Here is a 26657-nt window from a genome sequence, read left to right as displayed (position 1 = left end):
GCCCGGGGTTGGTTGGTTCAGATCCTGGGATGGTCCTATACTCCGCTCATCAAGCATGCTGTGGCAGCATCCCACATACAAAATACAGAAAGACTGGCACAGGTGTTAGCTCAGGGACAATCTTCCTCAAGCAAAAAGAGGAAAGATTGGCAAAGATGTTAGCTTAAGGCCAGTCTTCCTCAGCAAAAAACTTTTAAAAACCCCGTTAATTATTGGATAATAGTCTCGTGAGGCAGAAATGTTGTTCAGTTGCTCTGGTGTACTTTTCACAGCTTTTATTTTGGGGTGGGGGTACTCTAGGAAAAAGAATGGCTTAAAGCTATGGATTCTTTGTTTTTTTTAAATTGAGGGGTTTTTTGGTTTGTTTTTTTCCCCAAACAGGCATTTTGTGAAACCTACATTAAAATGTCTCCAGCAAAATATTATTAGAACGTTATTATATATAGTAGAATTTGGGGGCCCTGATTATTGTTTTATACATAGAGTGGCTTCACTATTGTAGTCTAGAAGATTTTGGTACTCTATAGCTCAGATGTTCCCAAAGGCCCTGCAGACCATGCCAGAGTTTTCAATCATGTGCACCAAGAAAAGAACATTGTGAGAAGTTTATCATAAAGCTAAACGTATTCAAGTAAAAATATTGTGAGCTTATGCTCCTCCTATACTTTTTAATGTTATAGATGGTAGTAGTAAATGATGGTTTTTGGGTTTTGCAAAAATGTTTTTACATGAGGTTGACTCTTCCCCCGGATCAATTATCTATTAAGTAATGTGGAATGTGAGACCACATTCCAGCCACTTGCCAGAGAACACATTAACGAATTCAACGGTGTACAATATCTAGCAAAAGCGTATCTGAGAGAAACTGTATTTTAGACAATTGCCTGAAAGGTGTGCAGTCTGTTCCTCTAGCTATTAAAATCAAGACTCTCCCTCTGGATCAAACCAGTAGAGAGTGATGTTCCTGGACAGCATCTTACTGGTCCTCTGTAGAGTTGCTTTTACTGCTCGGTGGTAGGATGCCATTGGCTTAGACTCAGAGCTGCTTTGTGAAGTGGCCTGATGAATCATCTCCTTGGGTCTCTGGTAGAGCTTTTAGAGTGGAGAGTTTAATGGTTGTGTCACACTGCAGCTTCTTGATGTGGCTCCTTGAGGGGAGTTTCTTTCTGATTCTAGTATAAGGACCAGCACAATTGTCTGGAGCAATGGGCCATGTTTTATTTTATAGCCACCATGAATTGTGTAACTGATTAGGTTTACTTCTAAGGTAGCTCTATAAAGTTTAAAGCCATATTTATGGCCCACTCATTACAAATATATAGTTTATTTTGAGCAAGCTTTGTAACTTTGATTTTTTTAAAAAAATTTTTGAGTTGGTAATTCAGTCACTCATCAAAAATCAAAGGTGCAAAAGGCTATATAATTTAAAGGTGACTTTCCACCACTTTCCTATAACCACCTAGCTCTCTTGCTGGAGGGAACAGTTTCTTATGTATATTTCTGAGATATTTTTTGCATTTATAAGCTTTTACACTTTTTAGGTTTTTGTGGCTTTATCTTTTTTCTTGTCCTTTGTCACTCACTTTCTTTTAAAATTAATTTTCCTATTTCTTTTTAATAATTATAAAATAATACATGCTCACTGCTAAAGGTTGAGAAAACGAAGAAAAGATAAAAGAAACTAAACATCTTCTGTAATCTTATCACCCAGAGATGGTCACTGTTGACATTTTTTGTTTATGTTTATTTATTTTATTTAATGTTTATGTTTTATGTCTATTTTGAGACATTTCTCATTAATACATATTCGTTCTCTCTCAAATAATTAAATGAATAAACGCTTACAAATATTTAAAATAAAATTCAATGATTTTTCTGGTCTTTTTGAGGAAGATTAGCCCTGAGCTAACATCTGCCACCAAACCTCTTTTTGCATCTGTGCCCATCTTCCTCTATTTTATGTGGGAGGCCTGCCACAGCATAGCTTAACAAGCAGTGCGTAGGTCCACACCCAGGATTCGAATTGGCGAGCCCCGGGCCGCTGAAGCAGAATGTGCAAACTTAACCGCTGCACCCCAGGCCAGCCGCATTCCGTCATATTTTACATGCTGTATTATGACCTGCTTTTCATTTAAGAGTATTTCGTGGACATCCTTCCTTCAGTAAATATATTTCTGTAGTATACTTTTTTATTTTAACTTTTAATTTTCAAATAATTTTAGATTTTCAAAACAGTTGCGAACATAGTAAATAGAGTTCCTGTTTACCCTTCACCCACCTTCTTCTAATAACATCCTATATAACCATAGTACAATGACTTACACCAGAAAATTAACATTGATAACAGTACTATTAACTACAGACCTTATTAGGATTTTTCCAGTTGTTCCACTGTCGTTTTTCTGGTCCAAGATCCAATCCATGATCCTACTCATAATGAGTGCTGCCTCACAATGGAAAGGGATACTGTGTATGGAAGAAAGTTTCCCATTATCTGAAATGTTCAAATCAACAGTTAAAGCCACTTCCTGGGGATGAGGTAGAGGGGTTAGATAAACTGTAAGGCCTTTGTTGGTCCTGGCAGTATCTAACACTTTGGTTTATGGCCATCTCCATATGTCTTTAAAGTAAGAGTGAACTTGGATGTCTTACTTTTCAGTGGTTGAAGGCCTCTCACTGTTGGACTTGGGAGTGTCGCCATATTCTGGAGCAGTATTTCATGAAGTAAGTGTTCTTGTTTTCTTTTCTGGGTACTAAGAGTAATTTATAGTCACAGATACCAAAGCCTAACCTTTGTTTAGTATGAACATTTAAAAAGATCTAATTTTGAAAATCATATTTAGAAACAGCCCTTTTTTAGATGTCCTTCACATAAGAAGGAAATTTCACAATTGCAGTGGAAAGGATCCAGATTAAGATTGTAATTTGGGGAAGCAGATGAGACTTCTGTAAAAGTTACCATTTTTAATGGCAAATAAATTGTAAACAGTTCCCAGTCCATGAATGCTAATTGGCATGTAATTGGTTCTTTGGGACATGCTTTTCCATGAAAACCGTGGCGGCAATTTTGGTTTCTTAGAAAGCCCACAAAAGCCTTTTTAACTCATAAAATTAGTTCTTAAGAATAATAAAATCACTCTTAGGTCACCATCATCTCTTTCTTGGGTTACTGCAACAGCTTCCTGCCAGTTCTTTCTGCATTCTGTCTTGCCCCTTTACTCCTTACTTTGCTCAGAGCCATCTTTCTGAAATGTGAATCTGGTTTTGTCACTGTCCTGCTCAGTCCCTTTGAATGCTTGCCACTGACCTCAGGATAAAATCCAAACACATTAGATTAGGAGGTATAAAGCCCTGTGGGCCCTGCTCACCACATCAACCACATTTCTTCCCATTCTCCCCTTCCAATTTTTATTGCCCATCTCATTTTAAAGTAGAAGTCTTCTGGGGCCGGCCCGGTGGCACAGTGATTAAGTTCGCACGTTCTGCTTCGGCGGCCTGGGGTTCGCCGGTTCAGATCCCGAGTGCGGACGTGGCACTGCTGGGCAAGCCATGCTGTGGTAGGCAACTCACGTATAAAGTAGAGGAAGATGGGCATGGATGTTAGCTCAGGGCCAGTCTTCCTCAGCAAAAAGAGGAGGATTGGCAGTAGTTAGCTCAGGACTAATCTTCTCAAAAAAAAAAAGTAGAAGTCTTCTAATTTGATAATTTAGTCCCTAATTTTTACAGTTGTCTCCCTCATACCTACTTTGAGAACAGTCTTTTTTTGGTTCTTCTATCTAGTTTTTTGAAAGCTTTCAACTTAGTTTTCATGGTGATAACAACTGTCTTTTGCATTGATATTTCATTATCTTTGTATTACTATCTAATTGAAGGACAGTAACAAGAACTACCAGCAGAAACAGGTTGGGAGTAATTTATGAGACTCTTAATAAGCACACAATTCAATTACTGAGAACAGATTGTGTGGGCATACCAAAGAGTAGCCCATTAGCCATGAAGGCTTAGTGTGCTGTGGACCTTGGGCAGTATGTTTTCCCCATGAGAGAGTTCTGACATACTTTCATTATGCTTCAGCACCATATTTTCTATTACCTTTGTGTGTTTGCTCCTATCGTCTCCTTACGGAGTTCCATTCTTCCCTCTTTTTGTTGTTGGTTCTACTGTTCAGATATTAGCTTAAGTTTTACCTCTTCCAGGAAGCCATCCCTCATCACCTTAGATTAGGTTAGGTGTTCCTCCTGTATCTTCAAAGCATCTTGTGCTTATCCTTTTCATGGGTCATATCACACTCTTGAAATTGCCTCTGTACTTGTTTTATCCATTATGATATATGCTCCTCAGAACAAGTATTGGCACCTTTTCATCACTTATTCCTAGTGCCTAGCTCTATATCTGCCTGTGTATTCCAGTCCCTCCCTTTCTTCTCTCTTTTTTTTAATAAAAATTTGTTAAGTAGGTACCAAATGCCAGCTATGCTGCAAGGCACTAGGGATACAGAACAAGGTACAGTCCCTGGCCCCATGGTATGTATATTTCTCAGAGAAACAGACAGTAAGTTAGTAAAAAAGAAACAGGTTTCAGAGCAAAGAATATCACCAAGGATAAGGAAGGTCATTTCATCATAATAAAGCTGTCAGTTCATCAAGAGAACAAAATAATTCTAAATGTTTATGTACCTAACAACAGAGTTTCAAAATATATGAAGACCAATAGAGCTGCAAGGAGAAACAGGCAAATTCATAATTAGAATCAGAGATTTCAATATCCCTTTCTCAGTGATTGATAGAACAAGTGGACAGAAAATAACAAGGATATAGAAGACTTGAATAACACTATCAACCACCTTGATCTCATTGACATTTATAGAACATTCATCCAACAACAGCAAAACACATAAGCTTTTCAAATATACATGGAACATTTGCAAGATAGACCGTATTCTGGGCCATAAAACAAGATTCAATAAATTTAAAAGGATTGAAGTCATACAAAATATATTCTCTGACCACAGTGGAATTAAATAAAAAATTGTTACCAGACAATAATCACCCTCAATGTAAAGGGATTGAACTCTCCAATAAAAAGACACAGAGTAGCAAAATGGATTAAAGAACAAGATGCAACAATTTGTTGCCTCTAGGAAACACACCTCAGCCCCAAGGACAAACACAGGCTCAGAGTGAAGGGGTGGAAGACAATACTTCAAGCTAATAGCAAGCAAAAGAAAGCAGCTGTTGCAATACTTATTCAGACAAAACAGATTTCAAAATAAGGCAGGTAAAGAGAGACACAGAGGGACAATATATAATGATCAAAGGGACACTTCCTCAAGAAGAAATAATGCTTATAAATATCTATGCACCCAACACAGGAGCACCAAAGTTCATAAAGCAACTATTAACAGACCTAAAGGAAGATGTTAAAAACAACACAATAATAGCAGGGGACCTCAACACCCCACTCACATCAATGGACGGATCATCCAGACAGAAAATCAACAAGGAAATAGTGGAGCTAAATGAAAAACTAAAACAAGTGGACTTAATAGACATTTATAGAATGCTTCATCCTAAAACAGCAGAATACACATTCTTCTCAAGTGTGCATGGAACATTCTCAAGTATAGACCATATGTTGGGAAACAAGGCAAACCTCTACAAATTTAAAAAAATGGAAATAATAACAAGCATCTTCTCCAAACATAATGCTATAAGGCTAGAAATTAATTACAAGAAAAAAGCTGAGAAAGGGACAAGGATGTGGAGAGTAAACAATATGCTACTGAACAAGCAATGGATCATTGAAGAAATTAAAGAAGAAATAAAAAAATACCTGGAGACAAATGAAAATGATAACATGCCATACCAACTCATATGGGATACAGCAAAAGCTGTATTAAGAGGAAAATTCATTGCAATACAGACACATCTTAACAAACAAGAAAAATCCCAAATAAGCAATCTTAAACTACACCTAACTGAATTAGAGAAAGAAGAACAAACAAAGCCCAAAGTCAGCAGAAGGAGAGAAATAATAAAAATCAGAGCAGAAATAAATGCTTTTGAAATGAAAAAGGTGGTAGAAAGGATCAATGAAACAAAGAGCTGGTTCTTTGAGAAGATAAATAAAATTGACAAACCCCTAGCCAGACTTGCAAAGAAAAAGAGGGAGAAAGCTCAAATAAACAAAATCAGAAATTAAAGAGAAGAAATAACAACAGACTGCAGAAATACAATGGATTATAAGAGAATACTATGAAAAATTGTATGCCAACAAAATGGATAACCTGGAGGAAATGGATAAATTCTGGGACTCCTACAATCTCCCAGAGCTCACTCAAGAAGAAGCAGACAATTTGAACAGACCAGTCACAAGGAAAGAGATTGAAACAGCAATCAAAAATATCCCAAAGAATAAAACCCCAGGACCAGATGGCTTTCCTGGGGAATTCTACCAAACTTTCAGAGAGGATTTAATACCTATCCTTTTCAAGCTATTCCAAAAAGTTAGGGAGGATGGAACACTTCCTAACACATTCTAGGAGGCCAACATCACGCTGATACCAAAGCCTGACAAGGACACCATGAAAAAAGAGAACTACAGGCCAATATCGCTGATGAACATAGATGCAAAAATTCTCAACAAAATTTTGGCAACCAGAATTCAGCAACTCATCAAAAGGATCATACATCGTGATCAAGTGGGATTCATACCAGGGACACAGGGATGGTTCAACATCCGCAAATCAATCAACGTGATACACCACATCAACAAACTGAGGAATAAAAACCACATGATCATCTCAATAGATGCAGAGAAAGCATTTGACAAGATCCAACAGCCATTTATGATAAAAACTCTGAACAAAATGGGCATAGAAGGGAACTACCTCAACATAATAAAGGCCATTTATGACAAACCCACAGCCAACATCATACTCAATGGGCAAAAACTGAGTGCCATCCCCTTGAAAACAGGAATGAGACAAGGATGCCCTCTATCACCACTCTTATTTAACATAGTACTGGAGGTCCTGACTAGAGCAATCAGGCAAGCAAAAGGAATAAAAGGAATCCAAATAGGGAGGGAAGAAGTGAAACTCTCGCTGTTTGCAGATGACATGATCTTATATATAGAAAACCCCAAAGAATCCATTGGAAAACTCTTAGAAGTAATCAACAACTACAGCAAAGTTGCAGGGTATAAAATCAATTTGCATAAATCAGTAGCATTTCTATATTCTAATAAAGAGCTAACAGAAAAAGAACTCAAGAACACAATACCATTCACAATCACAACAAAAAGAATAAAATACCTCGGGATAAATTTAACTAAGGCAGTGAAGGACCTATACAATGAAAATTACAAGGCCTTTCTCAGAGAATTGGATGATGACATAAGGAGATGGAAAGACATTCCATGTACATGGATTGGAAGAATAAACGTAGTTAAAATGTCCATTCTACCTAAAGCAATCTACAGATTCAATGCTATCCCAATCAGAATCCCAATGACATTCTTTACAGAATCAGAACAAAGAATCCTAAAATTCGTATGGGGCAACACAAGACCCTGAATTTCTAAAGCAATCCTGAGAAAAAAGAACACAGCTGGAGGCATCATAATCCCTGACTTCAAAACATACTACAAAGCTACAGTAATCAAAACAGCATGGTACTGGTACTGCACAGATCAATGGAACAGAATTGAAAGCCCAGAAATAAAACCACACATCTGTGGACAGCAAATCTTCAACAAAGGAGCTGAGGGCATACAATGCAGAAAAGAAAGTCTTTTCAACAAATGGTGCTGGGAAAACTGGAAAGCCACATGTAAAAGAATGAAAATTGACCATTCTTTCTCACCATTCACCAAAATAAATTCAAAATGAATCAAAGACCTAAAGGTGAGACCTGAAACCATAAGGCTTCTAGAAGAAAACGTAGGCAGTACACTCTTTGACATCAGTATTAAAAGGATCTTTTCGGACACCATGTCTTCTCAGAGAAGGAAAACAATAGAAAGAATTAACAAATGGGACTTCATCAGACTAAAGAGCTTCTTCAAGGCAAATGAAAACAGGATTGAAACAAAAAAACAACCCACTAACTGGGAAAAAATATTTGCAAGTCATATATCTGACAAAGGCTTAATATCCATAATGTATAAAGAACTCACACAACTCAACAACAAAAACTCAAACAACCCGATCAAAAAATGGGCTGGAGACATGAACAGACATTTCTCCAAAGAAGATATACTGATGGCCAATAGGCACATGAAAAGATGCTCATCATCGCTGATCATCAGGGAAATGCAAATCAAAACTACACTAGGATATCACCTTACACCCATTAGAATGACAAAAATATCTAAAACTAATAGCAACAAATGTTGGAGAGGTTGTGGAGAAAAAGGAACTCTCATACACTGCTGGTGGGAATGCAAACTGGTGCAGCCACTATGGAAAACAGTATGGAGATTCCTCAGAAAATTAAAAATAGAACTACCATACGACCCAGGTATTCCACTACTGGGTATCTATCCAAAGAGCTTGAAGTCAGCAATTCCTAAAGTTCTATGCACCCCAATGTTTACTGCAGCATTATTTACAATAGCCGAGACATGGAAGCAACCTAAGTGCCCATCAACAGATGAATGGATAAAGAAGACGTAGGTAAAACAGAACAAAAGCATTCCATTTGCAATAACATGGATGGACTTTGAGGGAATTATGTTAAGTGAAATAAGCCAGTTAGAGAAGGACAATCTCTGTATGACTCCACTCATATGAGGAATTTAAAATGTAGATAGAGAGAACAGATTGGTGGCTACCAGGGGAAAGGTGGGGTGGGGGGTGGGCACAGGGGGTGGAGTGGTACACCTGCAACACAACTGACAGTCAATAATGTACAACTGAAATTTTACAAGTTTGTAACCTATCAACTCAATAAAAAAAAAAATGATACCAGAAAGATATCTGGAAAATCCCCAAATATTTGAAAACTGAGTAACATATTCCTAAATAACCCATGGATCAAAGAAGAAATCAGAAGGGAAATTAGAAAGTATTTTGAACTGAGTGAAAATGAAAACATAACCTATCAAAATATGTGGGATGTCGCTAAAGCAGCACTTAGGGGACCTTTATGGTGTTAAATGCCTATATAAGAAAAGAAGAAAGGTCTCAAATTGATGACTTTGGTTTCTGCCTTAAGAAACTAGAAAACAAAGATAAATTCAAAGTAAGCAGAATAAAAGAAATAAAAATCTGAGCAGAAACAAATGAAAAACAGAAAAACAATAGTGAAAATCACTGAAACAAAGTTGGTTCTTTGGGGTGAACAGTAAAGTTGATAAACTTTTGGGAATGGTGTGTATGTTCACTTTCTTCATGGTGGTGATAGTCTCATGGATGCATAATAGGTCAAAATTGACCAAATTATACACTTCAAAAATATGCAGCTTATCTTATACCAGTTATACCTCTGTAAAGCTGAAGCTTAAAAAAATGAGACTTTAGTTAAGTGGTAAGTACCTGTACAAAAATAAAACTGGGTAAAGGAATAAAGAGTGACAGTTGTGTGTGTCGCTATTTTAGATCGTGTGTTCAGGGAAGGCGCTCTGAGGAAGTGAAATTTGAATAAGAGATCTAAATGAAGCTAGCAATCCATGTGATGGCCCTGATTTGGGAATGAGCTTTGGCATTTGTGAGTTGCAGAAAGATGGCCAGTGTTGCTAAGGCAGAATGAGCAAAGAGGTGACTAATAGAGATAAGCTGTGAGAAGAAGGTAGGGGCTAGATTATGTAGGACTTTATTTTTTATTATTATTATTTTTTTTTTTTTTTGAGGAAGATCAGCCCTGAGCTAACTACTGCCAAATCCTCCTCTTTTTGCTGAGGAAGACTGGCCCTGAGCTAACATCCATGCCCATCTTCCTCTACTTTATACTTGGGACACCTACCGCAGCATGGCATGCCAAGCAGTGCCATGTCCCCACCCGGGATCCAAATGGGCAAACCCTGGGCTGCCGAAGCAGAACATGCGCACTTAACCTCTGCACCACTGGGCAGGCCCCAGGATTTGGCTTTTATTTTATCTTATTTATTTTTCATTTTTTTATTTTTATTTATTTATTTTTCTGCTTTATTTCCCAAACCCCGCCCTGGTACATAGTTGTATATCTTAGTTGCAGATCCTTCTAGTTGTGGGATGGGGGAGGATTTGGCTTTTAGATAGGAAGAAAGGAAGCTCATCTGTTGTTAATAAGAGAAAGTTGGTCAGCTAGGTACTGGGAAAGGTGATTCTCATTGCTTCTGTTTTCTCAGTGAGATAAGAAATGCGGTTGTCGGCTGAAAGTGAGAAGCAGGGAGGAAAGTTGGAAGTTGAGGAGAGGGGAAGATGTGAAATAGTCCTTGCAGAAAGAATATATTGAATGAATAAATGGAAGAGCCATATCTAATCACTTCACCATTGTTTAAAATGTTGTTTCTTTGGGAAAATGCATCCTGGATACAATGAAGGAGCCTAGAACACATTCTCACTCCTCATCTTGTGCACGTGTGTGTGTGTAAAGGGGGATAAAGGCATGAGGTAGTAATTTCTAGCTACCAAAAGCATGTTAACTTTCTATACCTGTAGAAGATAACCCCTTTAGGACTGTTAACCTTTAAGAACTCTGGATTAAGAGGCAAGAACACTTGCTTCCCCTGAAAACAGTGACAAGGACTTCAAACTCAAGAGTCTCTTGTTCCCCATTCCTGAATATGAGCTAATTTGTTTGTAAGCTAGGCGTTCATAAATCAAGAGCTACCTATATTTTAATATGGTTTCTCTGAGTAATAAAATATAAGGAAATAAGATGATGTCAAGCCAAAGGAAAGAACTCTTTTGAAGAGAAAGTTCATCATTACTTTGCATTGTTTCTTAATCGTCAGCAGATTTTATTATCTAGTTCTTAGAGAAAGTGGAGAAGAAAAGTCTGCACAAGAGAGGAAAGAGGAATTTAGCAACCACAGGTTAGATTTTATGACTGCCTTCAACAGATGTTTCTGTTTCTGTGTTTACCCAAGTACTGGTAGTAAAATTGTGAGTTTATCCATAGATACCCTACCCTGACTAGGCGTGGTCATCCAAATGGAGACGTAGCATAAAGACAAATTATATTCAGTGTGTACCGTTCTATAATAGCATGATATGCAATTAACTACTGTGTACATGTTAGTTCATTATGGAAATCAGCCCATTCACTGATAGGCTTTTTGAGAACTGTTTGTTCTGTCATTTCTGAGACCTATTTAGTGCCATTCTAAACTATCTGAAGCATCAAAACACTTTGAAAGCAGGCTATTGGTAATATAAATATCAAGTTACTACTTCTTACTGACAAAGATAAATGCAAAAAAGAATCTATTACTAGATAGTTGTACAAATTTAATCCTTTTAGAACTTTGAAAGGCAAAGCTGATGCCCCTGTTTACAAAAAGAGTTAAAAAGTTGGTCTCAGGTAGCTAATATATTGAGGTTTACTGTGTGCTAGGCACTGTGCTAAATACTTTGTGCTTATTATCACTTAATCCTCCCAAGAACCCTATGAAATAGGTAACTATTCTTATTTTATAGTTGAGGAAACTAAGGCTTAGAGGGCAAAACAACTTGCCCAGAGATACATAGGTAGAACCTAGTTTTAAACCTGAGTCTGATCCCAAAACCTTGTTCTTTCTACCATGCCAGCTTATTCTTACTAAGAAGCTTGTCAATGACCTTTACAATATTGTAGGACACATTTTTGCATGTGGTTAGGAGTTGGGAAGAGGTGCTCTTGAGACACCAGCATGGGCTCACTAAAACCAAGTCATGCACTTTCCTTCTGGCTATCTTGGCGAACTGGCTTGTAACAGCAGACCAACCCTCCTGCCTAGAACAACTAGCAAAGCAGGATGAATACAAAAAATGTCACTGGAGAGTACCAAGATAGCCAGGACTTGAGGGGCTGAGATCCCAGATAGGAAAGTGTAGAAAGTGAGACTAACAGTCTCAGCTGCTTTCTGCTTGATGCATTTACCAGTGTGTAAGTGGCACAGGCTGAGAGGCAGAGAAAGAGAACAGAAATTGGCTGGTAAGAGGCTAAGGAGCTGAGCAGAGCTATTGGCAGTGTCATGGTGCTGGGGAAATACAAATTCGAGTGCATGGCCAACTGAGGTGGCAGGGCTCTGGTAAAGGACTTGGCTTCTAGTTGGGTCTTCTGAAAGACTGCTCTCCAGGAATAAAAGTAGATCGCATATAGACTATCTTAACAAAGACTGAATCCAGCTTCTAATTAGCTAAACCCCTAATAGATTAAAGTGAAACAATTCTGTTCTAATTGCTTACCAGAAGCTTAAAGAAATCCTTTCTGGAAGAAAATAGCTTCATCCAGAACCTCTACTGTTTTTCATACATGATGTCCATTATTCAATAAAAAATTACCACTCATAATAAAAGACAGATAAAAATAGGCACTAAAGGGCCAGCCCTGGTGGCCTAGTGGTTAAGTTCAGTGTGCTCCACTTCAGTTGCCTTGGTTTGGTTCCCAGGTGTGAACCTATACCAGTCATCTGTCAGTGGTAATGCTGTTACAGTGGCTCACATACAAAAAGAGGAAGATTGGCAACAGATGTTAGCTCAGGGCAAATCTTCCTCAGGAAAAAAAAAAAAGCTGATAAAAACAGATTCACAGGTAATCCAGACATTGGAGTTATCAAACTTGGACTTTAAAAAACTGTGAATAGGGGGCTGGCCCCGTGGCCGAGTGGTTGGGTTTGCGCGCTCCGCTGCAGGCAGCCCAGTGTTTCGTTGGTTCGAATCCCGGGCACGGACACGGCACTGCTCATCAGACCATGCTGAGGCAGCGTCCCACATGCCACAACTAGAAGGACCCACAACGAAGAATATACAACTATGTACTGGGGGGCTTTGGGGAGAAAAAGGAAAAAAATAAAATCTTTAAAAAAAAAACAAACAAACTGTGAATAGGGGCCGGCCCCGTGGCCGAGTGTTTAAGTTTGCATTCTCTAGTTTGGTGACCCAGGGTTTTGCTGGTTCAGATCCTGGGCGCGAACATGGCACTGCTCATCAGGCCATGCTGAGGCAGCATCCCACATGCCACAACTAGAAAAACCCACAACTGAAAATATACAACTATGTACCGGGGGGCTTTGGGGAGAAAAAGGAAAAATAAAATCTTTTAAAAAAACCCAAAACTGTAAATAGGACTAGCCCTGGAGACCTAGTGGTGAAGTTCAGTGCACTCCACTTCGGTGGCCTGGGTTTCATTCCTGAGCAAGGACCTATGCCACTCATCTGTCAGTGGTCATCCTGTTGCTGCAGCTCACATACAAAAAGAGGAAGATTGGCAACAGATCTTAGCTCAGAGCAAATCTTCCTCAGCACAAAAAAAAGAAAACTGAACAATGATTAATATGTTAAAAAAGATAGGTGACAATATAGAGAATTTCACCAGGGAACTGGAATATGTAAAAATGAATCAAATAGAAATTCTAGAACTAGAAAACATAATAACAAATTAAGAATGAGATAGACAGGTTTAACAGCAGACTACACAATGCTAAAGAGAGGATTAATGATCTGGAAGATAGGTCTGTAGAAAATATCCAGACTGCAGCTTGGAGAGAAAAGGATAGAAAACATAGAAAAAATTAAGAGATCTATGAGATACAATAAAAAGGTTTAACATACATATACATGGAGTTCCAGAATGGGAGAAGAGACATAATGAGGCAAAAACAATATTTGAAGAGATTTGTGGCTGAAATTTTTTTCAAAATTTATGAAATATTACAATTCAAGAAACTCTATAAACCCAAGCAGGATAAATTCAAAGAAAAACATACAGAGGCCACCCCTGGTGGCCTAGTGGTTAAGTTCAGCATGCTCCACTTCAGTGGCCTGGGTTCACTTCCCAGGTGTAGACCTATATGGCTCTGTTAGCGGACATGCTGTGCTGGTGGCCCACATACTGAAAAATAGAGGAAGATTGGCATGGATGTTAGCTCAAGGAGAATCTTCCTCAGCAAAAAATAAATAAAAGCTTTAAAAAAAAAGAAAAAAGAAAAACGTACATCATAAGAAAACTTCTCAAAACCAAAGATAGATTAAAAACAGCTAAAAGGGGGTAATTATCTTTGAAGAACTGTAAGATGGAAACTAACTTTTCAACAAAAATGGCGGAACCCAGAAAGAAAACATCTGCCAACACAGAATTCTATACTAAGTGAAAATATCTCTCAGAATTGAAGCCAAAATAAAGACATTTCCAGGCAAATAAAAATTGAATTTGCTGCCAGCAGACTTGCATTTAAAAAAATACAAAAGGCAGAAGGATTATGATCCTCCACAATGTCATGGAATATAGGAAGGAATAAATAACAGTGAAAAAGGTAAATAAATGGGTAAATCTAAATAAATATTGACTATATAAAACAATAATGATAATGTCTTGTGGATTTAAAATATATGTATAATTAAAGCTATAACAACAATAACAGAAAAGGCTGGGAGTAGCTATATGGAGTTAGTGCTCAAAGGTCCTTATGTTGTCTAGAAAGTGGTAAAAGTAATCATTTTTATTATACTCTGAAGTCAAAGATGTGTGTCATAATCTGTAAGTTAATTACTAAAAAATAGTAGCTAAATGTATAACCAACAAGCTAATAGAGGGGAAAATGGAATAATAAAAAATAATGCAGAATCAAGCAAGAAGGGAGAGAATATAGTATAGAGAAAATGGACAAATGTAAAGTGAAATAGTAAGATCATAAACTTAAACACAAATGTGTCAGTAATTATATTAACTGTAAATAGACTAAAAATCCAAATAAAAGATAGCAATTGTCAGAGTGGGTTAAAGAAAAATAATTATACGTTGCTTTTAAGAAACACATCTTACCGGGGGCTGGCCCTGTGGCCGAGTGCTTAAGTTCCCGCCCTCCGCTGCAGGCGGCCCAGTGTTTCGTTGGTTCGAATCCTGGGCGCGGACATGGGACTGCTCATCAAACCACGCTGAGGCAGCGTCCCACTTACCACAACTAAAAGGACCCACAACGAAGAATATACAACTATGTACCGGGGCTTAGGGGAGAAAGGAAAAAATAAAATCTTTAAAAAAAAAAAAGAAACACATCTTACATACAAGAACACAAAAAAAGTAGAAAGAAAAAATATAGGAAAAGATATATCATGCAAACATTAATCCAAAGAAGCTGGTGTAGCTATACTAACAATAGGTAAAGAAGACTTTAAGGTAACAAATTTTACTTGAGGTAAAGAAGATTATTTTATGATGATAATACATCAATTAACTGTGAAGATATAGTAATTCTACATATAAATGCATCTAACTACATAGCTTTAAAATATATAAAGCCAAAATGAGATAACTAAAAGGAAAAAGAGACAAATCCATAGTCATAGAGGGAGGTTTTTAACAAACTGTTTTCAGTCACTGATACAACTAACAGACCAAAAAATCAATAAGGGTATAGATTTGAATAAATCATTAACATACTTAATGTAAATGTCATATATAGAATGTTACACCTGTAAATGTTAGTATGCACATTCTTTTTTTTAATTAAGATTATGATAGTTAACAACCTTGTGAAATTACAGTTGTACATTATTATTAGTCATGTTGTAGGTGCACCACTTCACCCTTTGTGCCCTCCCCCCACCCCCCCACTTTCCCCTGGTAACCACCGATCAGTTCTCTTTGTCTATATGTTAACTACCACCTATGAGTGGAGTCATACAGAGGTCGTCTTTCTCTGTCTGGCTTATTTCACTCAACATAATACCCTCAAGGTCCATCCATGTTGTTGTAGTATGCACATTCTTTTTAAGTGTACATGGAGCATTTACCAAAACTGACCATATCATGGCCCATAAAGCAGGTCTCAACACATTTTATTTTGTTTTTTATTTTTTTAAAGATTTTATTTTTCCTTTTTCTCCCCAAAGGCCCCCAGTACATTTTGTATATTTTTAGTTGTGGGTCCTTCTAGTTGTGACATGTGGGATGCTGCCTCAGCGTGGCCTGATGAGTGGTGCCATGTCTGCACACAGGATCCGAACAAGTGAAACCCTGGGCCGCCACAGCAGAGTGTGCGAACTTAACCACTTGGCCATAGGGCCGGCCCCATGTCTCCCCACATTTTAAATGATTGAAATCATACCAAGTATTTTCTATGACCACAGTAGAGTTAAGCTAGAAATAAATTACAGAAATAAAACTTACAAATAAATAAAAATTTACAAATAAATAGAAAAAATAAAAAGAAAACTTACAAATAATTGGAAATTAAACACTACATTTTAAAGTAGTCTTAATTAAAGAAGAAATCTCAGTGGAAATGTAATATCTTGATCCTGATGGGGTCCGGCCTGGTGGTGCAGTGGTTAAGTTCACACGTTCCACTTCTCAGCAGCCCGGGGTTCACCAGTTCGGATCGCGGGTGCTGACATGGCACCGCTTGGCACGCCATGCTGTGGTAGCGTCCCACATAGAAAGTAGAGGAAGATGGGCACAGATGTTAGCTCAGGGCCAGTCTTCCTCAGCAAAAAGAAGAGGACTGGCAGTAGTTAGCTCAGGGCTAATCTTCCTCAAAGAATAAATAAATAAATAAATAAATAAATAAATAAAATGAACTGAGTGATTTTGAAGAAACAACATATCAAAACTTGTGTGATGCAGCTAAAACCATACTCAGAGGAAAAATAATTGTCTTAAGTGAATATATTTGGAAAGAAGAAAGTCTGAAAATCACTGATTTAGGTATGATTAGAAAAAGAAAAAACAATTATCCCCAGAAAAGGTTGAAAGAAGAATTGTATATTGTATTGTAAAGTTCAGAAATTAATGAAATAGAAAACAAAAGTATAGGGGCTGGCCCCGTGGCCGAGTGGTTAGGTTCGTGCGCTCCGCTGCAGGCAGCCCAGTGTTTCCTTGGTTCGAATCCTGGGCGCGGACTTGGCACTGCTCATCAAACCACGCTGAGGCAGCGTCCCACATGCCACAACTAGAAGGACCCACAACAAAGAATATACAACTATGTACTGAGGGGCTTTGGGGAGAAAAAGGGAAAAAAGTAAAATCTTAAAAAAAAAGAAAACAAAAGTATAATAATCAGCAAAGCTCAAAGTTGGTTCTTTGAAAGAGTAATAAAATTAAGAAATCTCTGGCAAAATTTGTCAAGATAAAAAAAGGGAAGGTACAAATTACCAATATTGGGAATGAAAGGGAACATCACTATAGTTCCTACAGACACTAAAAAATAAAATATTATAAACAAATTTGTGCTAAAAAATTTGAAACTTTATAGGAAATGAATAAATTTCTAGAAAACCACAACTTACCTAAACTGGCAAAGAAAAAATAGCAAATCTGAATAGTGAAAGAAATTGAATCTGTAATAAAAAATCTTCTCTCAAAGAAAACCCAGGCTGAGAGGGCTTCACAGTGAATGAATTTTCCCAACTCTTTGAGGAAGAAATGACATTCATCGTATAAAATGTCTCAGAAAACAGAAGAAGGGGAAACATTTCCCAGTTTATTTTATGAGTTCAGCAATCTTGGTCCACTATGGAGTTCCCCTTGACTATTATGTCTGTCATAGGACTAAAATTCATCTCAGACCTTGAGTGCGTTAACGGTTCTTCAACAGATATTTAATGCATATCTGATTTTGTTTATTCTGTTTACTTAATTCAGCAGATAGTGCAGTGAAACAAAGTGATCCAGCGATACTAAATTATTCTCCCTCCTACATACCCTGTCCAACTAGCAGAGAATGGTATTCTAGGAAAGAAAGAGACTTTTGCTAACGGACTAGCCTCCTCTCCATCCCTCATCTGGGAACTGGTGATGATAAGATTTAACTTAATTTGTTTGTTTCCCTTTTTTCCCACAGACTCCATTAATAATATACCTCTTTCATTTCCTGATTGACTATGCGGAATTGGTATTTATGGTAAGTAACCTCCCACATAAAATCAATATGTATATATTTTTAATGTTACAGTCTTTTATCTTTTTGTTTTTAAGAATAAAATCTATTTTAGACGCTCAGGAGTTTCTCAGACTATAAAAGCAAAAACTTATCTTTAATTTGAATTCATGGAACTGTGATAGCATTATAGAAGTGTGAGGAGTAGTCTCTGACATCTGAGCAGCTCCAGTTCCTTATACTTTTTAAGTTTTGATGTATAGACTGTGTAGTGTTGAATTTTCTAGCTCCAGGATTCTATGAGTGACTTTAATTGTGGTGCCAGTGTAGAGGGCATCCTGAATTTTCTAAGCATTCTGCCAAGAGATTCTGTGAAGAGGACTTGGGCCTGATGAGACTTTCAGGGGCAAGAACCTTCAAAATTGAGATGACAGGGCTGTTTTGAGGACGTAGTAATTTGAAACACTTGCATAATCTAGGGTTCATAATCTAGGTCAAGTAGGAGGTCCACTGAGGCCTTCCTTAATAATTATAATGGCTGCTGTTTATTGAGGATTTACTGTGTGCGAGGCACTTGACATATGTCGGGCCTCCAAAGCAGTGAGTATTATTCCCATTTTACAGAAAACTTAAGTAACCTGCAATTTACAGAACAGATGTGGAACGACGAACTGGTGTAAATCTAGATGAATCCTAATCCTCAGGGTTTTCCAGTCAGACCTCCCTGAAAAGGCTTTATCTTTGGGTAGTCAAAGTGAGGGTTGAGGTTCTGCCTGACTGTAAGAGTTTAGTACTGGATAGTCTGTCACCATCCAAAAACTTCAGGCCCTGGCAGCATTCCATTACTCCTACACTAATTGGGTTCATTTCATTTCCTGTTGTTTCTCTTTCTCTTGACAGATAACTGATGCACTCACTGCCATTGCCCTGTATTTTGCAATTCAGGACTTCAATAAAGTTGTGGTGAGTAGCCAGTGGGTGGGACAAAACTGATGGAATTTGGTAGCCTGCTGGTCTCTGTTGTTACAAAGAATCAAAGGTCATGACTTAAGTATCCAACTGTTTTAAAATACTAAGAAGTGGGAGTGAAACTTCTGGCTTGTTCAGCCAGCCCTGGAATGGCCAAACCCAAACCTGCAAGACAGCTTTACTAATAGATACAGAAAGGTCAGCTTAGGGGCTGGCCCCATGGCCAAGTGGTTAAGTTCATGTGCTCTGCTTTGGCTGCCCAGGGTTCCTGGGCCCAGGCCTACACACCATTTGTCAGGCCATGCTATGGCAGCATCCCGCATAGAAGAACCAGAATAACTTGCAACTAGGATAGACAACAATGTACTGTGGCTTTGGGGAATAAAAACAAAGGAGGAAGATTGGCAACAGATGTTAGCTCAGGGCCAATCTTCCTCACACACACACGCAAAAGATCAGCTTAATCTATGTAGCTTGATATCCACTCACTGTGCAAGTTCAGGCTTTCTAGAACAAATGGCGTTGAACTACACCTATATTAATGAGCACCCTTAAAAATCTTCCATTCCTTTCACTAGTTTTCTTTCCAAAGGGAAAAGAATACAGCTTTTAACTCACTGTGTTATGCCTATCCGAAGTAAAATTGGATTCCTAATGTAGTTTCTGTTTTCCCTGCAGAGAGCACTCTGGAAAATTTGGCATGTATTAAATGCCTGTTGAAAGTATTGATGTAAACTTTAGTTTTAATCCATACGTAATAGCCAAAGGGAATTGTATAGTGGGGCCATTCTCATTTTCCTGGGTTCTGAGAGAGTTAATAGATTAACCATGTGTACTATCCATGTTATTTAAAAAATTGGCTGCAGTCCTACTTGACTGGCTGGGAGCCACTGAGAGGATTTAGACTGGGGTGAGAGAAGGCTGCATCCTATTCATGTTATCTGTTTGTAGTTCATTTTCACGTCTGTTACCAAGTAATAGAACCAGAAATAGCAGTCTGCCATTCTGTGGCACTGGTCATCAGTAACAAATAAAGCTGAATTCAAACAAAGGTGAATTCTAGAATTTTAGACCTCCAAAGGATTTTTAAAATATCTAGACTGAGGGTTACTAGCTTGGGGTCCATTTATAGCCTTAACAGGTCTATAAAAACTTGAAATGGTATAGAAAATTGTATGTGTATGTGCATATGTCATTTTTTCCAAGTAGTCCATGGTTGTTATCAGTGCTCAAAGAGTCCTTGATTCATCCCCTAAAGGATTAAAAACTACATTTTAGAGATTTAGTATTGCTAAGACCAGGGAGTATACATCTTAAACTAATGCAGCATTTGTGACAAGATGAACCTTGAGGGCATTATGCGTAGTGAAATAAGTCAGATAGAGAGAAACAAATACTGCAGGATCTAACTTATATGTGGACTCTAAAAAAGTCAAATTCATAGAGACACAGAGTAGATTGATTATTGCCGGGGGCCGGGGGTGGGGGAAATGGGGAGATGTTGGTCAAGGGTACAAACTTCCAATTATTAAGATGAGTAAGTTCTAGCGATCTAATATACAGCATAGTGACTCTAGTTAATAATATTGTATTGTGTCTTTGAAAGTTGCTGAGAGAGTAGATTGTAAATGCTCTCACCATACACACGCACAAAAGATAATTATGTAAGGTGATGGATGCATTAACTAACCTTATTGTGGTAACCATTTTGCAATATATATGTATATCAAATCGTCACATTGTACACTTTCAACTTACACAATGTTATATGTCAATTATATTTCAAGAAAGCTGAAAGAGAAAAGAAAAGAGAATTTTAGGGGCTGAGGTGAAATGCTTTAACAGGATTCCCTAGAAGGCCAGAGATGAAATAACTGGGCATGAGATTCATAAACAAAGGAATTCAGAGATAAATTAGCATTGGTTATTTTCTTCTCCAAGATAGATTGTATATGTAAACCGCAATCTTTGTTCTTTGAAGTTGCATGCTAAAATATTTTGGGGTGATTTTTATGATATCTGCAGCTTACTTTTAAATGGCTCAGAATGAAAAGTGTGCATGTTTGTGTATGTGTGTAGAGATAAAGAAAATGTGGCAAAATGTTAACAATTGATGGATCTAGGTGTTTTATTGAATTGTTCTTTTAACTTCTCTGTAGTTTGAAATTTTTCAATATAAAACACTGGAGGAAAAAACAGATCCATGTCTATACCCACTAATGTGTGTGTGTGCGTGTGTGGGGGTGTACATATATGTGGGTGTATATATACATGGCATATGTGAATATCTAAGGGGGGATTGGTAGCTTTCGTTAAGAACACAAGCAGCCAGATCTTCTCGACCAAGATTTAAAACTGAAATGTGTTTTAATGAAAGTTGATTAAAGATGCTAACCTCGTGTGTACTCTATTTTTTTTTTCTGTTCAACTGTCATAAAAACATCACAAATATACTCCAGTTAAAACAACTGTTAATGGTGGGGGAAGCTTATGAGGGCGCAATGCAGCTAGGTTTCAGTTCGTTTCCTAACAAAGTGAGGCTTCAGTGTCAATAGGAGAGATACCTTTAATTTACAGCACCAATCATTTTAATTCATTTCTTAGTTATTTCTGAGTTTATATGGAAACATAGAGATTTTTGTTTTATTCTTTGTGTGACAAAGAGCGAGAGAAAACCAAATGAGCTGTTGTCAATACTCTGTTTTTTAGCATACCAAAATATTCTGTTATCACTGAATTCTGTTAAGACTGAATTAAAATTTGGCATAGTTTTGTTTTCCCATCCTCAGAATTCAGCCTATTGGAACCTAAGGTTTCTTGGTCAGAATAAGAGTTTTATTTACACTGTGTCAAAAACTAACTCTTTCTAAATGGCAAATTTTGATGATGCTAATATACCACTATTGATTTAAATAGAATATCAGCAGATCTTCCTCAGAATCTTTCCCACTTTGTCAGAATGGGCCCATATCATATAGTCTGGAAGCATGTCAGTCTTGCTGGCATTTGAGATTTTTCATCCCTGGTAGTGAAAGTGTGTCTACATGCAAATACATCCTGGAAAACTATGGTGCAGAGAGAGGAGACTGCATCCCCACCTCCTCTCCAGGTCTTAGCCTGTGGAATATGAATGCTGATTGATTTTGACCTGTTGATTCTCAGGACATTTTACCTGTACCTCACTTGACAAAAGCAACCAAGTCTAGTCTGTCCTTATCTGAGATTGTGCTTCCTATTTGGATTCAGAATTCGTCTTGTAAAGCTGCAGGTAGTTTGACTGGGAGTGATAAAAACCTGTATCCCCTTAATGTGATTAGAGGTTTATGAATTTGGAGGATAGGCTCCTGAATTTGGCAAGTGCTGAGGCTAACAGTTGGAGATGCGGAGGTGGGGGAGTGTTCACCCCCTCCACCCTCACCCTGGCACCATAGGTTTTGAGGATGCAAATGGGTGTAGACACAATTTCAGTGATTAGAAAAAGCTCTTTATTTGAAGTAGGAGAATTATGTCCTTGAAAAACCAAATCTTGCAAGGGATAAGGAAAGGGCTGCATGGGGGGCGGGGGGTGGATAAAAGGGAGGGAAAACTCCACTCCAGAGACTTTTTTTAATTCAAAAATTTCTACTGAAATATAGCACACATGGAAAAGCATATAAGCATCTGTGTACAAGCTGATTAACGATCACAAAGGTAACATCCAAGTAATTACCCTTTAAGTCACTTTTAAGCTCTCCTGTGATGGCTTTAAATCTCATCATTGTCAAGGCTGCTGAATATATCTAGAAATACTTATCTTTGGATTTTAAGTTGTACTCCTTATCCTCATTTATTTTTATACTTCTAATATTTTCTTGATGTGTGCCTGCGTGTGTTTAATTTTCCTCAGATTTTTAGCCACTTTCCTGTCTCTAACTGGATGCAGTGGGAATTTTTAAAGGGATTTTGCCTATGCTTAGGGGAGCTGAGTCAGTGGTGAGGCCGGGCATTATGGCAGCTGTGCTGGTGAGATTAGGGGAGACAAAAAGAGAGGTAGCAGAGAATCAAGATTGTTGCCCTGACTGTCCTTCTCTCCTGGAGACACTCCTTTCATAAAATCTTTCTGATTTAAAGTATTTTGGAAGATTGAGGTTATGAGGAAGTACTTTTCTTTCACTGCTGGCACAGTGTCACCTTTACCCAGGGTCTACACATCCCTCTTTAGCTGCCTCCGTCTCTTACTGTAGTCCGGCTGGCTGGCTGCCAGCCTGGGGATTGAGTCTGCATTCCCACCTGTCTCTCTGGCTGCTCGGGGATGAACTCCCTGTTTCCTTTTAGCAGCCTTCTTTGTGGATCTCACCCTCCAGACCCCTTAGCTAGTGGGGCCTCCATGCTTCTACCGCTGCTGCAGCTGTCCTCACTAAGTGCTTTGTTTGCTGAGCTAGCCCCCTTCTCTCTGATAAAAGCACCTTAGTTTATACTTTGTCCTTTTAATTAAACAATCCCAGCTGTGAATGGCAGCATAAATCTCACTGATGATAATTCCCACCACTTGGACTCTCAGAGATGCTCAAAGGGAGGTTTTTGAAGTTTGTTCAGCTTTTCTGATTAAGCCTCTACCTAAACCTATACAAGAAATCTGGGGTTACCTGTATTCTGGTGATGACTCCTTGATTTTCTTTGAAACTGAAAGATGGTTCTTTAAAAATTTTTTTTTAATTAAAATTTTTTTAAAATTCTGCAATACCTAAGACATGCAAAAATATATAAAGAATAATACATACTGTGGACCTATTTCAGCTTAAAAAATAAAACATTCCACATATAGTTGCCTCTCTGACAGTTTCATCTCCTTGTTCCCCCTCTCACCAGCTTATCATTCCCACACATGACCTTAACTTTTACTACATTTGTAAATATCCCTAAATTACATATAATATTATTTTGCTTGCTTTTAACTTTATGTAAATAGTGCAATGCACTATATGTTCTGTTGTCATCTGCTTTTTTCATCATTAAATCTTTAATCACACACAAATAGTTAAGCACTTGCTACTTTGGTTTCCCCGAATTACTCTGTTTTATAATAGGGCACAGTGTTGATTTTATACTGTCTAAATAAGATTCTCTGATCATTAAATAAGCAGGGCTACCCATTTTGGGTTCAGAAGCTTTTCCCATCTATATTCTGACCCATGTTTGCTTATAGGATTGCCTAACGTTTTTTCATTCTGGAACGCACCCATGAACTTGTTAGGACAAATCAGGGGAAGGCAAGAGCTTTCCACCCCATCTCACTCCCTCTTAACTGTCCAGCTGTCCAGCCATACCCAGCTCTCCCCTTCCTTCTTATCATGCCCATTGCCCACTTCCTCTGTGGAAGTCAAAAGCTTGAAACAAGAGAGCTCAGAAGAGAACCCAGGGTACTATGACATTCAGGGGATCATTCTACTTTGCATGAAAATATTTCACTTTGCTGATTGAACTTTGGAGTCCTTAGGCCCCTGATGATAACTCTTCAAAATGACTAAGAACTTTGCCACTTATCCAGCAAATATTTATTGTTTGCTCACTGTGCCAGGTATCAGCAAATAACATGGTCCCTGCCCTCATGGAAGTCATAGTCTAGTGAGGAAGACAAGTATTAGTCACATAAATAAGTTAAAAAGTTGTAATTGTGGACAGTGCTGTGAAAGAATGTATATTATGGGGAGACTTTACCCAGGGGAGGGGTGGGGGCTGAGTGTGCCTTCCTGGGAAGTGATAATGTAACTGAGATCTAAAGACTATATGGGAGTTAACAAGGGAAAGAGAAGAGGTTGTTTCAGGTTAGACGCAAAGTCCTGGGAGCAGGAGGGACGTGGCATGTTTGTAGCGCTCGAACCCAGAAAGTGAGAAGTGAGGAGAGTGGGTGTGAGATGAGCTGGGAAAGGTGGGGCCAGGCCAGGTCGGGCCACGTGGGCCTTGGCAGGACTTTTGTCTTCATTCTAAAAGCAATGGGAAGTAATTTGTTTCATGTGTTTTGTCATTTTTTTCCAGTTTAAAAAGCAGAAACTCCTCCTAGAGCTAGACCAGTATGCCCCAGATGTGGCCGAACTCATCCGAACCCCTATGGAAATGCGTTACATCCCTCTGAAAGTGGCCCTGTTGTAAGTATTCTCTGACAAAACAGGGCTCAGTGCCAGCGAATGCGAGGAAAATCTGATGAGACTTTCTCATGTTGTTTGTTGTATTTTTGGAGATTTGCAGTCTTAGTCATCAAGTATTTGCTGTAGTTCTGTTGCACAACTGGGGTTCTGGCCAGCAAAAGAGACAGAGCCATTCTGTTTCTGTTGGGACAAAGCCCCACACAGGGACATGCACAATCAGCCCTTCACAAAGGCTTTTTCCCTCGATGCTGATCTGGGCTCCAGCCTACTTGTAACCAGCGTTTCTAAAAAGAAGTTCTTCAGTTGTGATATATGGATTGAATAAAATTCTGATCTTTATGTGGCTGTTCTTTCAAGCAGCTCCTATGTTTTATGTATGATTTAGTCCCCCCTTTGTGGTTCAGAAACTAAAGTGCCAAACAGACCCATCCTAGCTAGGTGACCAGTATGGGAGATTGAAACTTGTTGAGGCTCTATGAAAAAATTCCCTATGAATACTCAGTGCTGCCAGTAAGTTTAATTCTTTCAGGTTATTCCTGTTTGTATTCCTCAGATAGGTAAATGTAAATAATTATTTGGTCAACTAATAGTCATTAAATATTAATAATATACTAATTTCTAGGGATACGCAGTAAACAGGACAGACAAGTTTCCTTGTGGAAAAACATGACTTTAGAACTTCAGAATTAGAAGGAGGCTTATGAGGACAGTTTATTCAACCCTCTGCCTTGTGTGTGAATCTCCCATTCAGTATTCCAGATAGGTGGCTATGCAGCTGCTTCTTGAATAACACCTGCTATTTACAAATGGCTTTTTTCCCCCCTCACCAAACAATTTTGAAGTATCAGTTCCTATCTATGTATTTCAGAAATATTGGTGGAAATAATAGAACCAGAGGGTTAGCAACATTATGAATCCCTTATGGACTCATATGTCTCTTGGGGGTAGTTTTGTAATAGCAGCAGCCATTTCTTTAAAGGGTTGTGTAACAAGCCTTTCTGTAATTGCTGAAAAGAAAACACCAACAATTTCTGGGCCTTTGGCTTTAGAACTGCTAATCTTACAGCCCTGGGAGGTATTGAATTTAAGGTCTTTCTTTGTGAATAATAATTATAATCTCTCCCTGAGACACTGGTATATTTCTTCCTATCTGATAATCAGAATTATGTAACTGGTTTCCCTTTTCACTTTGACTGCCAGGAAACTCAGAGCCAGATTTGAAGCTGATTATAACAATGCTGTGGAAGATCCATTTGGTCTTCTTTCTGTGGCCTTTAGTTTTTCCTTTTATTTATGTTTTCCCTGGTCTAGATTCTTTATTTCTCTTTTTGTTCTGCTGTTATTTTTCATCTGTTCTCATTTGAGCTGCCTCACATCTTTTGTGGAAGCAGGATAGAAATAAATACAAATAATAATCCATTATGACTATATAAGATTTTCCTACTTAGCATTTCAAATTCATTTTCTCAGTCAATTCCTTCCTACTTGAGGAAAAGACTAGGTGTTTCAGCTTCATTCATTCCCAGTGGAAGTTCAAGATGTCCTGTGAAGTTCTATGGC

General features: G+C 38.1%; 1 protein-coding gene across 1 annotated transcript in view; it reads left to right on the top strand.

The window, feature by feature from the left end:
• Nucleotides 1-26657, top strand: part of PIGU (phosphatidylinositol glycan anchor biosynthesis class U) — an 89562-nt gene that overhangs the window by 7103 nt on the left and 55802 nt on the right. Inside the window, exons 2-5 of the mRNA XM_014831472.3 lie at nt 2660-2724; nt 17968-18027; nt 18904-18966; nt 24988-25097. Coding sequence (XP_014686958.1) covers nt 2660-2724; nt 17968-18027; nt 18904-18966; nt 24988-25097 — 298 coding nt within the window. The remainder of the gene's footprint in view (nt 1-2659; nt 2725-17967; nt 18028-18903; nt 18967-24987; nt 25098-26657) is intronic.

This window comes from Equus asinus, chromosome 15, assembly GCF_041296235.1.
Source record: "Equus asinus isolate D_3611 breed Donkey chromosome 15, EquAss-T2T_v2, whole genome shotgun sequence".
Lineage (NCBI taxonomy): Eukaryota > Metazoa > Chordata > Mammalia > Perissodactyla > Equidae > Equus > Equus asinus.
This window is presented reverse-complemented; position numbering and strand designations above follow the sequence as displayed.